Source organism: Drosophila miranda, assembly GCF_003369915.1.
Source record: "Drosophila miranda strain MSH22 chromosome Y unlocalized genomic scaffold, D.miranda_PacBio2.1 Contig_Y2_pilon, whole genome shotgun sequence".
In the NCBI taxonomy this organism is placed as follows: domain Eukaryota; kingdom Metazoa; phylum Arthropoda; class Insecta; order Diptera; family Drosophilidae; genus Drosophila; species Drosophila miranda.
In genome coordinates this window covers 7850798-7865992 of record NW_022881614.1, presented here as the reverse complement: position 1 = coordinate 7865992, position 15195 = coordinate 7850798, and the positions used below count along the sequence as shown (strand labels likewise).

General features: G+C 47.3%; 1 protein-coding gene and 1 pseudogene across 1 annotated transcript; one reads left to right on the top strand and one right to left on the bottom strand.

The window, feature by feature from the left end:
* LOC117193536 overlaps positions 1 to 15195 on the top strand; it is a 178364-nt pseudogene that overhangs the window by 145698 nt on the left and 17471 nt on the right.
* LOC117193539 lies at positions 1793 to 2460 on the bottom strand. The gene is made up of 2 exons (XM_033398285.1): positions 2242 to 2460; positions 1793 to 2167 (listed from the first exon to the last, which is right to left on the bottom strand). The coding sequence occupies exons 1-2, from the start codon at positions 2292 to 2294 to the stop codon at positions 1879 to 1881; spliced, it is 342 nt and encodes a 113-aa protein (XP_033254176.1). The 5' UTR covers positions 2295 to 2460; the 3' UTR covers positions 1793 to 1878.

The window sequence follows — 15195 nt, the reverse complement described above, 5'->3', positions numbered from 1 at the left end:
CGACCAGATATGTACATATTTCGGTGCTATGCACGAAACTCATTTAATTATGCAACGCAAATCTCCACTACTCTAACAAGGACAGGGCCCGGGACAACTAGGACAACGAGGCTTACTAAACTGTGACCAAATGTCACACGTGGTTTTATTTATTGCCAAGAGTTCTGTACCGTACTGTGCCGTACTGTTCTGTACTGTGGATGTGTCCAGAGGAGCTTGTCTGTGTTCATGTGTGTGTGCCAGGCCTAATTACATTTTGTGGTATTCGACAAAGTGTTGATTATTAATTAAAATAACTTTATTCAACGCTGTCGCCTATCAGAATATCAGTTAAATATTTAAGCATTCCTTTGCATCTGCATAAGCACTGTCCATGTAATCATGGCTCCATTATGCCATAACGAGCTCTCCCTTCCCCCCACCTCTTTCCGCATCCACCTCTGTATGTGTGTGCAGGCGTGTGTGTGTGTCCTGTTTGTGTCGTAAGGGGAAAACAGAAATCAAAATGGCTGGCAAACAGCAGACAAAGTTTTGCTGCAAATGGAATAGAATGAAATGCGAATGGGACTGGGAATGGGAATGGGTCTGGGAATGGGAATGGAAACGGGTTGCAAGTGTAAATGGCTTGTAATTAAGCTGCAACGTGAGACGTTTAAATGGAAATTGCATTTGGCCTAATGCCCGTACCCTCTTTCTCTTTCTTGCTCTCGTTCCCTCTTGCAAAAGGAGCTGTTCGTGAGCAAAGTTGAGCCTACGTCGCCGCGCAACGAACGCAAATTCTCCGCTGCCACAGCGCCATCGATGAAAACAAAGTGGCTGAAAGCATTTAAGAGCCTAAAGCCTGCTGGTTCTGGTTCAGCACAACAAGCAGACAGGTAAATCCAACCACGCACCATCCCATATAGTGTCCCCTCCCCTGCCCTCTGACACAACATTATCAGGCATAGAGCGAACAGAAAGCACAGCAAAGTACGAGTGTCCCGTCCCCATCCACATCCCCATCCACATCCACACCCATAAAAAGAAGAAAGAGCGAGTGCCGACCACATTCAAAATGAAATAGTGCCTGTGGGGCAAGAGTAGAGGAGTAGAGAAGGAGCCGCCCGCACGTTAATATGCCTAAAAGCCTGCGGAAAAGGCGCACAATTACTCAAGCAATCGCGGAAAGCCCCCAGACTGCAACATACATGTACATATATTGCAAGTACATATTTACACACTTCGAATTATGCAATGCAGCCATGGCACTCCAACAGATAATCCCAGATAGCCCGGCCACAGGAGCTGCCCTCCCACAAACCAGTCCAGCCCAGCCCCACTCTAGGTTAAGTTAACGCTCAGTTGGGCAAAGTTCAGACTACTATTGTTCTCTACACTTTCTCTCTATTAATATATATACAAATTTACAATATATGCCATCTCATTTGAACACTTAACGCATTGAAATTACAATGCTTTTGATTTACCACTCAATACAATCGATATATCGGTACTTAATCGCGACCAATCAGCCAACCACCCCTACAAAATCAAATGTACCACGCTGTATCAACCGTTTTGACTTTGAGGTAACCAAAATTCACCAACTAAAACTAAAACAGTTCAAGTTTCAGACATAACTACTATATCTAGAACCTCAATGTATATACATATAAGTAAAGTAACTCCCATGTGTATACGTTATATACATACATATATGACACTCTGTCCCAAAAAGCCGTCGAGGTTGTCCTAAATGTTGCACGCCAATGTAGACAATTATCCCAGCTAATTGATTTCCACCACGTACACATTGCATATCCGTTATTATTTTATTATTATTAGCCATTTATTGGTTCCGATTTGCCATGAAGTGCACCTGCCACCACTCCGAAGTGATCAATCACGATTGCTGCCACATGTGGCAATTAAAAGCGGCTGAATGCTGCAACAATGCGAATACTTGTACCTACGGCCAGTTAAAGTGGAGCAAAGACAATGGCCATTGCTACATGGATCGGGTCCAAGTCGAGCAGCAAAGTTTACACTGTTCGATAGCTGGGAATAAATGTGTCCGAGATCGAGAGTGAGAGTGGGCTCCATATGTTCCGGACAAGTTTCCTGCTTCTGCTTCTGTTGCTGATGCCACAGGCGGACATAGTAAATTCCACTCGGCGCCACTGAAGCACTGAGAAATATGGGAAAAATTGCAAAACTAAAAATTTTCCATCCTCCTCCCACAGAACATAGCTATACCCATACCCATGGACACACAGACTGGACACATGCTTCCGCCCCATAGAAATGGCCAGCATTTTGTTGGGGTGGCGCGCATTATCCCCTCAACTTTGTTTTGAATTATTTCCGACTTTTCGTGCATTCATCAGAGGCGAGACTCCGGCGGCGACTCCGCATAAATAAACGTAAACGAAAGTACGAAAATACGGACTGGACTGGGCATTTACAAACGTGACAAGAAAGTCCCAGTTAAGTGTTGAGTTTTCCTATATTACAAAAGTTTCGCCCCAAAATTACAGAACCCCGAAACTGGACCTCCGCACGCGCAAAGCTTTAACAAACAAATGAGTGACAAAGACATAAGTAACAAACAAAATAAGCGGCTGAGGGCCAAGAATTAGGTGCTATTTGGCAAGCAGCTAATCGGCTGGGTTCTGCTCCGAACATTCACCCCCCGTTGGAAGGCAAAGGCTTTCAACAGATCCATCCTGAAGGGGCAGAACCGCTATTTTTCCAACGGCCCTCTTGAAAAGGCCTCTTTGAGTGCGGATGACGGCTACTCTGATGGTTCCATCTTTTCCTGGGATGACGCTCTCAATGCGGCCAAGCGGCCACCTTAATGGTGGCAGCGTTTCCTCCTTGATCATGACGAGCGCTCCTAGCTTGATGTTTGGAGACGATGACCGCCACTTGCTCCGCTCCTGAAGAATCGAAAGATACGCCGTGCTCCATTTTCTCCAAAACGCCTGCTTCATTTGACACAGCCGCTGCCATCGACTAAGTAGGTTGACCCGGATATGCGCCACATCTGGCTCGTCGAATGCAGCTTTCGGGGCTCCATTGAGAAAGTGGTTTGGCGTGAGCACATCTAGATCATCGGGACTTTCTGTAATTGCATAAAGCGGACGGGAATTTAACAAAGCAGAGATTTCACAAGCCAAGGTCTGAATTTCATCAAGAGTAAAAATGTAGGTCCCGACGATGCGATGAAAATGATATTTAGCTGCTTTAACAGCCGCCTCCCACAAACCCCCAAAATGAGGTATGCGAGGGGGGATGAATTTCCAATCGATTATACTAGAAACGCAGAGATGTGACACAGCCGACGTATGAGGATCGCTGAGGAACATTTGCCGAAGCTCCAAAAGCTAATTTTTTGCTCCTACAAAATTTGTAGCGTTGTCTGACCAGATGATTCGAGGTTTGGGACGTAGACTTATAAAACGCCTTAATGCTGCCAGAAAGGATTCTGTAGATAGATCCCGAACGACTTCCAAATGAGTTGCTTTGGTGCTAAAGCATACGAAGACAGCGATGTAACATTTGATAGGAGGCCTGCTTCTGACTTTCGACTTGTGATAAAAGGGTCCGCAAAAATCAACGCCCGTTGTGTGGAATGCTGGCTGTCAATTAATGCTGGCTCAGCACTGGCTTCAAACGAAAGCATTTGCGAATGATTCCCGCAACATATTTGCGTCCACCAATAGGCCAGAATTTTTGCCGAAGCAGTCCGAGCAATCCTTGAGCTCCTGCGTGGAGAAACCTTTCGTGAAAGAAGATAATAATAGAGACAGTGACAGGATGTCACAGGATCGGGTGCTTCGCGTCGTAGTCCAATTCGGCATTTTGGAGGCGGCCTCCAACACGCAGCAATCCAAAGCTATCCAGAAATGGATTCAGTGAGGCCATCGTGCTTTTTGGGGGTAGGGCCTGTTTGCTAACGAGGGCCCTTATCTCTTCCGAAAATTGTTGCTGCTGTATTGCCCTTATGAGCAAATGCGTACCATTTTTGATGTCGATTACGGTAAGTTGACCCTTCGACCGCGCTATGCCTTTGTCCTTGAGAATGTAGAATCGATATATGTAAGCAAAGACGCGCTGCATGGATCCGAATGAGTTTTGAAATTTGCAATCGTACGATACATCCCTTTCGTTTGAAACAACCAATGCTGCATGACGACGTTCTGGTACATCGGTCGGCAATTGCGAGCCTGCAGGCCACTCTGAGCTCTCAAGACGCAAGAATGGTGGTCCAGAGATCCAAAGGCTGCTATCCATTAGTTCAGCGGGCGTGGATCCACGTGATATGATGTCGGCAGGATTCAACTTTGTGGGCACGTGATGCCAAGTCATTCCAGCGGTGAGCTCCTGAATCCGCTGAACTCGATTAGAAACAAATATATTAAAAATCAATGGTGATTCTCGAATCCAGGCAAGGGCTATGGACGAATCCGACCAGCAATGTATTTGGCATGGAGCTGATAATCCCTTAACTATGGTGGACACTAGTTCGGCTAATACGAGGGCAGCGGATAGCTCAAGCTTGGGGATAGTCATACTTTTCAAGGGCGCGACTCTGGATTTAGAGCATAAGAGATGACTTTGCACAATGCCAAGAGCTTCCGAACGCATGTATACACAGGCGCCATATGCTGCTTGGCTCGCATCACAAAACGCGTGCATTTCTAATCTGGCTTGCTGCCGAAGCACGTAACGTGGAAACTTAAAGTTTTTAACCATCGACAACTGCGAAGTCAGCTCAATCCAAGTCGTATGTAGATCCTGGGGCAGGCTTTCGTCCCAATTCAACTTTAGGCTTTCGTTCCATAGCGACTGCATAAATATTTAAGCTTTTGTGATGATGGGAGAGATGAGCCCTAGAGGATCGTAGAACCTAGCTAGTGTGGACAGGACCGAACGCTTCGATATTGGGCCTGCAGCGGTTCCGACGTGAGCGAAGCTAAACAGAAGATTGTCCGTGGTGGGATCCCAAACTAGACCAAGCGCCTTGGTTACTTCAGTCCCGTCATGAAAGGTAAGGAACTTTTCGCGATCCGCCTCCGATACGCCTTCCAAAGCAGCGGGTTCATTGGAACACCATTTACGTATGGGAAAACATCCTTTCGAAAGTAGCTCCTTTACCTGCTGACGAATCTTGATGACAGAATCAATGCTGTCCCCTCCAGATATGAGATCATCGACATAGAAATCTCTTCGAACAACATCAGCTCCAAGCGGAAAACGCAACTCTTCATCATTTGCCAATTGATGCATAGCACGAATTGCTAAGAAAGCGGCAGGTTTGGTTCCGTAAGTAACAGTCTCCAACTTGAACACCTGAATCTCCTCCTTCGGGTCATTGCGCCATAGGATGCACTGCACGTGCGTATCGGGATGGGAAACGCGTACACAGCGGTACATTTTGCAGATATAGCCACACAAGGCGACTTTAAAAAAGCGGAAACGAAGCAGAGTTATCAGAATTTTAGGTTGGATGGTGGGTCCAGCCATAAGCGCATCATTCAGTGATACTCCAGACGCTGTTTTGGCAGATCCATCGAACACTACGCGTAATTTGGTGGTTGTACTATCCTGCTTGTGGACGCAATGGTTCTGCTCCGAACATTCACCCCCCGTTGGAAGGCAAAGGCTTTCAACAGATCCATCCTGAAGGGCAGAACCGCTATTTTTCCAACGGCCCTCTTGAAAAGGCCTTTTTGAGTGCGGATGACGGCTACTCTGATGGTTCTATCTTTTCCTGGGATGACGCTCTCAATGCGGCCAAGCGGCCACCTTAATGGTGGCAGCGTTTCCTCCTTGATCATGACGAGCGCTCCTAGCTTGATGTTTGGAGACGATGACCGCCACTTGCTCCGCTCCTGAAGAATCGAAAGATACGCCGTGCTCCATTTTCTCCAAAACGCCTGCTTTATTTGACACAGCCGCTGCCATCGACTAAGTAGGTGGACCCGGAGATGCGCCACATCTGGCTCGTCGAATGCAGCTTTCGGGGCTCCATTGAGAAAGTGGTTTGGCGTGAGCACATCTAGATCATCGGGACTTTCTGTAATTGCATAAAGCGGACGGGAATTTAACAAAGCAGAGATTTCACAAGCCAAGGTCTGAATTTCATCAAGAGTAAAAATGTAGGTCCCGACGATGCGATGAAAATGATATTTAGCTGCTTTAACAGCCGCCTCCCACAAACCCCCAAAATGAGGTGAGCGAGGGGGATGAATTTCAAGTCGATTCCACTAGAAACGCAGAGATGTGACACAGCCGACGTATGAGGATCACTGAGGAACATTTGCCGAAGCTCCAAAAGCTAATTTTTTGCTCCTACAAAATTTGTAGCGTTGTCTGACCAGATGATTCGAGGTTTGGGACGTAGACTTATAAAACGCCTTAATGCTGCCAGAAAGGATTCTGTAGATAGATCCCGAACGACTTCCAAATGAGTTGCTTTGGTGCTAAAGCATACGAAGACAGCGATGTAACATTTGATAGGAGGCCTGCTTCTGACTTCCGACTTGTGATAAAAGGGTCCGCAAAAATCAACGCCCGTTGTGTGGAATGCTGGATTAGTCCTTACGCGATCCGCAGGCAAGTTTCCCATGATATGTTCCCTCAGCACTGGCTTCAAACGAAAGCATCTAACACATTTGCGAATGATTCCCGCAACATATCTGCGTCCACCAATAGGCCAGAATTTTTGCCGAAGCAGTCCGAGCAATCCTTGAGCTCCTGCGTGGAGAAACCTTTCGTGAAAGAAGATAATAATAGAGCCAGTGACAGGATGTCCCTTAGGAAGCAGGATCGGGTGCTTCGCGTCGTAGTCCAATTCGGCATTTTGGAGGCGGCCTCCAACACGCAGCAATCCAAAGCTATCCAGAAATGGATTCAGTGAGGCCATCGTGCTTTTTGGGGGTAGGGCCTGTTTGCTGGCGAGGGCCCTTATCTCTTCCGAAAATTGTTGCTGCTGTATTGCCCTTATGAGCAAATGCGTACCATTTTTGATGTCGATTACGGTAAGTTGACCCTTCGACCGCGCTATGCCTTTGTCCTTGAGAATGTAGAATCGATATATGTTAGCAAAGACGCGCTGCATGGATCCGAATGAGTTTTGAAATTTGCAATCGTACGATACATCCCTTTCGTTTGAAACAACCAATGCTGCATGACGACGTTCTGGTACATCGGTCGGCAATTGCAAGCCTGCAGGCCACTCTGAGCTCTCAAGACGCAAGAATGGTGGTCCAGAGATCCAAAGGCTGCTATCCATTAGTTCAGCGGGCGTGGCTCCACGTGATATGATGTCGGCAGGATTCAACTTTGTGGGCACGTGATGCCAAGTCATTCCAGCGGTGAGCTCCTGAATCCGCTGAACTCGATTAGAAACAAATCTATTAAAATTCAATGGTGATTCTCGAATCCAGGCAAGGGCTATGGACGAATCCGACCAGCAATGTATTTGGCATGGAGCTGATAATCCCTTAACTATGGTGGACACTAGTTCGGCTAATACGAGGGCAGCGGACAGCTCAAGCTTGGGGATAGGCATACTTTTCAAGGGCGCGACTCTGGATTTAGAGCATAAGAGATGACTTTGCACAATGCCAAGAGCTTCCGAACGCATGTATACACAGGCGCCATATGCTGCTTGGCTCGCATCACAAAACGCGTGCATTTCTAATCTGGCTTGCTGCCGAAGCACGTAACGTGGAAACTTAAAGTTTTTAACCATCGACAACTGCGAAGTCAGCTCAATCCAAGTCGTATGTAGATCCTGGGGCAGGCTTTCGTCCCAATTCAACTTTAGGCTTTCGTTCGATATTGGGCCTGCAGCGGTTCCGACGTGAGCGAAGCTAAACAGAAGATTGTCCGTGGTGGGATCCCAAACTAGACCAAGCGCCTTGGTTACTTCAGTCCCGTCATGAAAGGTAAGGAACTTTTCGCGATCCGCCTCCGATACGCCTTCCAAAGCAGCGGGTTCATTGGAACACCATTTACGTATGGGAAAACATCCTTTCGAAAGTAGCTCCTTTACCTGCTGACGAATCTTGATGACAGAATCAATGCTGTCCCCTCCAGATATGAGATCATCGACATAGAAATCTCTTCGAACAACATCAGCGCCAAGCGGAAAACGCAACTCTTCATCATTTGGCAATTGATGCATAGCACGAATTGCTAAGAAAGCGGCAGGTTTGGTTCCGTAAGTAACAGTCTCCAACTTGAACACCTGAATCTCCTCCTTCGGGTCATTGCGCCATAGGATGCACTGCACGTGCGTATCGGGATGGGAAACGCGTACACAGCGGTACATTTTGCAGATATCGCCACACAAGGCGACTTTAAAAAAGCGGAAACGAAGCAGAGTTATCAGAATTTTAGGTTGGATGGTGGGTCCAGCCATAAGCGCATCATTCAGTGATACTCCAGACGCTGTTTTGGCAGATCCATCGAACACTACGCGTAATTTGGTGGTTGTACTATCCTGCTTGTGGACGCAATGGTGAGGCAAGAAGTACTGCGGGAGGTCTGACTGCCGCGAAGCTGGCGACATGTGTCCTAAATCACGATACTCCTGAAGAAACTCCATATATTTTGCCTTAAGCTGTGCATTTTTTGCTAGCTTCCTCTCCAAATTGAGAAATCTACGTAGCGCCTGCTGATACGATTCTCCTAATTCCTCTAGACTGAATTTGGTTGGCAAACGCACGGAGTAAGCTCCGGACTCTAGGCGAATGCAGTTTGTGACGAAATGCTGTTCGCAATGAACATCTTCCTCCGAAATTGATGAGGGCGAATAATCTCCATCGACTTCCCAAAACCGCCTTACAATATCGCACAAATTAGTCTCGCAAGCGGAGATGACAGGGGGATCTTCAACGGCTGCTAGCGCCGCACGGGTTTTCTCAGAGTTTTTAATACTTCCTGACACTATCCAGCCAAGTTTCGTCTTCTGCAATGTTGGCAATTGGTCTGACAGTCGAATCTGTCCAACGCACATTAATTCGAAGAACAAACCAGCACCTATCAACAGATCGACACGCTGGGGCTTGGCGAAATTAGGATCAGCCAGTTGTAGATTATTTGGCATTGGCCAATCCTTTGCGTCTAGGCCGAAGTTAGGCTGCATTCCTGTGATTGAGGCAGTGATAATTGCAGAGAGGAAACCGCGATAGCTTTCGTCTTGAGATTGCAGGACGATGTCCACAGCCTTGCTGGATGGTAGAATTGACTCTCCAATACCGGCGGTTTGAACGTGAGACGGGTGAGGATCTAACTGCAGCTAACTTTCTCGATGTTAGAAAGTTAACCTGAGAAGCGGAATCTAAAATGGCACGACATGGAATAAGCGATCCAAAACGGCCCCTGACATATACGATTGCAGTAGCTAGCAGCACGGTTTGGCTAGGCAGAGATTTTTGACTCGAGGGGGAGGGCTTGCTACTAGGGCACTTGCAGGATCATGCTGGGTCGATTCCGTGCTCGGCGACGGCAACTCAGCGTCAGCGCCCGACTGCATGTGGAGCAGTGTGTGATGCTTGGCTTGGCAATTTCTACATGCCCCTGACTTGCAGCGTTGCAATGAATGGCCTTTGTTGAGGCAGTTTAGACATAAATGGCGCTTCTTCACCTCCTTGTATCGAGAAAAAACAGGGAGATCTATAAGTGCCTGGCATCGGGATATGTAGTGATCGGAGGATTTGCAATACTTGCATGTTGAGCTTTTATGATCGTTAATGGAGGTGATTAGGGTGCTAGGTTTACTTTCTCCCACCTGCTGGCTAGGAATTGTTACCATAGCCGATCCCAAATTTTCCAGCATCCGACATCTTGCTTCCAAGAATGAGGCCATGCTTGACCACCGAGGCAATCCTGACGTCGGCAAGTTCTCTTCCCATTTCTCCTTGGTCTTGTGGTCCAATTTCGTGCCTATGATGAAGATCAGCAACCCATCGGAAATCTCCTGCGGGGTCGCCAAGGTCTGAAGTGCACGCAAGTGCGAATTGATTTTATCGCTGAGCGCGCGCAAGCCGATAGCCGAGCCCTTCTCCACCCCTTGCAGCCCGAAAATAGCCTTGACGTGTGTCTGAAAATGTAACAGTTTATTATCGAATCGCAACATTGGCAACATTTACCGTGCGAGCAGCCATCAACTCCCGCGACAGCCTGGACCTAACCTTGACATAAACATTCGAAAAGTCCAGCCGGGCATCATGGGCTAACTGCAGGAAATCCAGCCTTTCAAGGCTCGTTTGAGCGGCATCGAAATCCGCATTCATTCGCTCGATCTGCTCTAAGCGAGCTTGAAGTTCTGCCTCATCTAACTCGGCAAGCTCTTCCTGTGAGAAAGCGATCCATGGCCTTTAGTTGGCGCGCGATGGACTCGGCCTTGTGCTTGTAGAAATCTACATCACTCGGCATTGCTGCGTTCGCGACATTGGTAGGCTCTGGTGCTGCCATGTTGAGGTTTTAAAAGAGTCACTCAGCACGACCGAAAAAGACACCCTGTATACGTATAAACGTGGGAACCGAAAGCAAAGGGATTACAGCTAATGCCTTTAGCTGTGCGGCTGTGCGAGCTGTCCGATTCCGCTTTGTACTCCGCTTGTGTGTATTAGTGAGTTCGCTGCACTGCCTACCGCACTGCACTGACCGAATTGTCGCGACAGAGAAATTAATAGCCAGCAATGCGTGTATGTAGGTGTATGTAAGTGTGTTTTAGCACCAAATTGTGCTTAACCGCCGAAAATTTGCTAGGGCTAACGAATGTCGATCGCGAATGATTATTAATTGACACTGCAACTCTGAGATCACGTCGGGAATTTTATGTGGAGATAATGTTTTTTATCCCCAATCGGCCGACTAATTATTTCGAATTAAATAAAACTCGGCGCAGAAATAAAATTACGATATGTTCTTTAATGCGTGACATCCAAATTGCAAGTGTGGCTTGCCTGCCCTTTACATTGCCGCTCCGATCGCTAAGCGCAGCTTCGCTCGGCCGACGTCGGTAGGCAGACGCAAAGCGGAGATAGCGAAGAGCGAGCTGGCAGAGAGCGTTTAGCAGGGCAAGCAAGCGCAGAGCTTTAACAGACAAATGAGTGACATAGACATAAGTAACAAACAAAATAAGCGGCTGAGGGCCAAGAATTAGGTGCTATTTGGCAAGCAGCTAATCGGCTGGGTTCTGCTCCGAACAAATGTGAATAACTCAATCTGAATTTCCATTGAAATCCTCTTCCCCCACTCACCGAACACCGAAAACCGAACACCCCTCCGACAAACCACACCGAACCCCACTAGCATGGCAACAGGAGTCCGTTGTGGCAACGGTAGAAGATCAGGCAGAGAGAGGAGCAGCTGAGTGTGCCGGATCCGAGCTCGAGTTCGAGTTCCAATCCGAATCCGAATCCGAATCCGAGCTCAAATCCGAACGCGAAATTCCGTCAAAAGACGTCCTTCATGCAACGCATTGCGCAGCTAGGTATCTAAATGATCAGTATTACTATATAGTATATGCCATAGCTGTACGTACCCACATATAAATCAATATATACCTATACATAGCATCTGCGATCTATGCGTACTCGTGTACGTGTTGTCGTACGATGTCCGCGCCAGATACTCGACTGCAATGCGCTTGAACCTTATGATTTTTATTGGATTTTTGGATTTTTCGTTTTTGTTTGACTGTTGCGCTTTAACTCACTTAACTAGCGAGACAATCAGCGAATGAACAATCGCTCAGAGTCAATCTAACATCAAAACATACAACCAAACACGAATAAACATACATATTACACAAATAAGCTAGATCCACTCGGAGGACACCCACTCGTCGGTAAATCGAAGGAGCTGAGGGCCCCAAAGAAAAATAAATCAATTGCAGTAGCGGAGCATGCTATAGCCACCACATACTCCTACTCGTACTCGTACTCGTACAGTAATTCACCAGTATGTCGAACAGTTCACTAGAAGTTGCCTCACTCTCATTCCGCATTCCGCATAGCTCTTGCGGGGTACTCCTTGGGACGGGTCTTCGGGCAGCCAACAGACCTCGAGGAGGTCGATCGCTTGCGAGCAGGATGTAAAACCCACTAGCGTAACGTTAGTCAAATCTCAGTCCCACACTATCCCTATCTACATACATATGTACTTCTGTGCAGTTGAGATCATAATAAGTAGACCCAAGGCACCGGTACCCAAACTCCCTCCCCATCCATTAAGCTCATTCCAAATTAGAGAACTGCTCAAATCACTTCCAATTTGTAATATCAATTCCAAAATATCAACCACGCACGGTCATCAAAAATACTGTATCCAAAATTGAATACGAATTGAAATCGATCAAACCAAAATCAAAACTGGCCACCATCGCCCTTCACCAACCAAACAACCAAACAACCAACCAATGAACCGAATCAATCAACTTGTCAACTCTCCTACGGCACCCAAAGAAATAGCCGAAATCGATCAAATTTACCGCGTGCTGAAACAAGCCGGCGAACTTAAATCCGGGCATCTTGCAGCAGGCGCCGACAAGTCCGTCCAGGCCAAGGTGCTGGATGGCAGCTTCGTGGGAGGCTCGATCCCCGGACCCGCGCTCACCGAGCGGGAGATGGTGCCGGGCCTACGGCCTGCGGATATACCTATTGTCAGTGTCTCCGAACTGGCCTTGCAGGAGAAGGAACAGCAGCAGCAGCAGCAACAGCAACAACAACAAGTACAACAGCAGCTCCAACAGCAGCAATATCAGCAGCAGCAACGAAGTTTGGCATCGGTGGTGCAGGCGGCAGCGGTGCGGGCCGGACGGGGCGTGCGTCCGCCGCCCGTGGCCATGCCCATTCTGGGCGTGCAACTGCAGCAACAGGAGCTGCAGCAGCAACGTGGCGGCCTGCCAGTGCCCACCCAAGATATATAGAGTAGTTCAGGTCCGATAAATCACCAAATGGTAGCAAAAGTAGTTTGTTGTTACTCTCTATCTCTCTAAAAAGTATCTCTTCATCTATCCCCATCTGTCTTTGGTTCTCACACTCACCTCACTTCATTCACTTCTGTCTCTTTCTGTTTCTCTTTCTGCTGAGTTCACATTTTTCTGATCTTTTCAAAATAAGTATGTTATGTTGTAGTTTCGGTTTTGGTTTTGGTTTCGGTCTTGGTTTTGGTTTCATCTTTTCGTATTCCTCTGTATTCCCTCGCTGACTGTCCTCTGACTCTTCAGCTACCCCCCCCCCCCCCCCCCCCCCCCCCCCCCCCCCCCCCCCCCCCCCACCACCACCACCACACACCCAACTAAAACCATCTTCCGCATTTCTCTAACCCCACACTCCCAAACATTCACATCAAGCCAAAGTCGACGCGTCGATTGTAATCCAAAAGATACCTCATGTAGATTTCCACCATAATATCTTCGTGAGAAAGTAGTTGCTCATACATCCACTCACATATCTTAGTTGTATTTAGTTACACTCGATTGCATTTTCTCTCTGTCTTTTTCTACAAATTTGTATCTAGATATGGCAAATCAATTTCAACTTCATTCGCATTGCCCTAATCAAATAGTTGCCCCCATTATTGCTTCGCTTGGCAGTTGATACTACGCTATATGCTACACAATTTGATTTACTTATGCCACATATATACGTATATACGGAGACAATATCCATGCATTCTCTACTCAAATAATCTAATCGGGGAGAGTTAACAGCATCAGCTTGATTCCGAGAATGTTTCTGATTGTGAGTGTGTGCGAATGAGTTCTGTGTCCGAGCCGAGTCTGACTCACGAGCGAATGAGTTTCCATTAAAATAGATTGCCACAAAACGCCCAGGGCAGACAGGAAGGCCAAGGATGGCTCTTCCATTGTCTCAAGAGCAATCACATAAAACGACGTTGCAGTACGAGCTAAGTCCCTCCAACAGTTTTCCAGTGGAATCCGTCTACACAATTAAGACCTTCCTTAGTTCCTTGCTCGTTCGTTTTATTTCGTATGTCTCTTAAGTCTAGTGATCATAATTCAGATCGTTTTGGCTCGATACTATTGATACTATCGATTGCGCTTCTTTATATGTACATAATGTAAAGCGCCAACTTCAAATTAATTCACAGTTTTAGTAATATATACATATTAATTCAAATATTCAAATTGTTAACCTTTATAAAGTAATTTAATCCTATATTCTATTAAGGGGCGTCAACATTCTCCCCACCTTGGAAGCTCCTTCCAACATTAAGTTCATCGGCATCTGTAGGCAGCGGGCAGAGCTTATGTACGTTGCGCTTAAATAATCCAGTCTTGGTCCTGAGTGTTACAACCCGAACTGCACCATCAGCTCCTGGGTGTAACTCTGCAACTCTTCCCAGCCGCCATTGTCCGGGCGGAGCGTTGTCTTCCGCAATAAGGACCAGTGTACCAAGTTGAATGTTGTTGGCTACAGTGCTCCACTTTGTCCGCTTCTGCAGCAACGTCAAATATTCCGACGACCAGCGGTGCCAGAACATGTGGTGTACCATTAGAATGCGTTTCCAATGGTTGCTCATGGACAGTTTCAACAGTGCGTCGGCTACTGGTTCTACTAACGCGTTCAGGGGTCGGCCAACCAACAAATGACCGGGAGTTAGCGCCTCGAAGTCATTCGGGCCGCTTCTACTTGTGTGATGGCAGTCGCAAAATCTTCGTAGTTAAGTGCTGTGCTGTTGGTGCATTTCACCAGCAGCTGTTTGGCCACCTTCACGGCGCTCTCCCATAATCCTCCAAAGTGAGGGGAGCGTGGGGGGATGAAGTGAAACCTGACTCCTCGCTGGCTGCATTCGTCGTCAATGAGCTTCTGACTTGGCGAGTCGAAAGCTCTGTTGAGCTCTCGTGACGCACCTACAAAATTGGTGGCGTTGTCGCAATATAGGTCAGAACTCAATCCACGTCTTGCAAAGAACCGTTTTAGCGCCGCGATGAACGCATTTGAGCTTAAGTCCGACACGATCTCTATATGGCAGGCCTTTGTTGCAAAGCATACAAATATGCACAGATACACCTTTACTGGGCGTTTTCCTCGCATGTGAAAGTGCATCCATATTAGTCCAGCAAAGTCCAGTCCAGCGCGCTCGAAGGGGTAGATATTGCCTCGCACTCGGTTAGCTGGCAGCGCTCCCATCAGCTGTGTTGCAGCGAGCGGCCGACGACGAAAG

Coding starts and splice junctions, on each gene's coding strand:
- LOC117193539 (XM_033398285.1), bottom strand. CDS start 2,294: ATGCTGGCCATTTCTATGGGGCGGAAGCATGTGTCCAGTCTGTGTGTC. Junction 2,168..2,241: donor TCCAGTCTGTGTGTCCATGG/GTATGGGTATAG, acceptor CATATTTCTCAG/TGCTTCAGTGGCGCCGAGTG.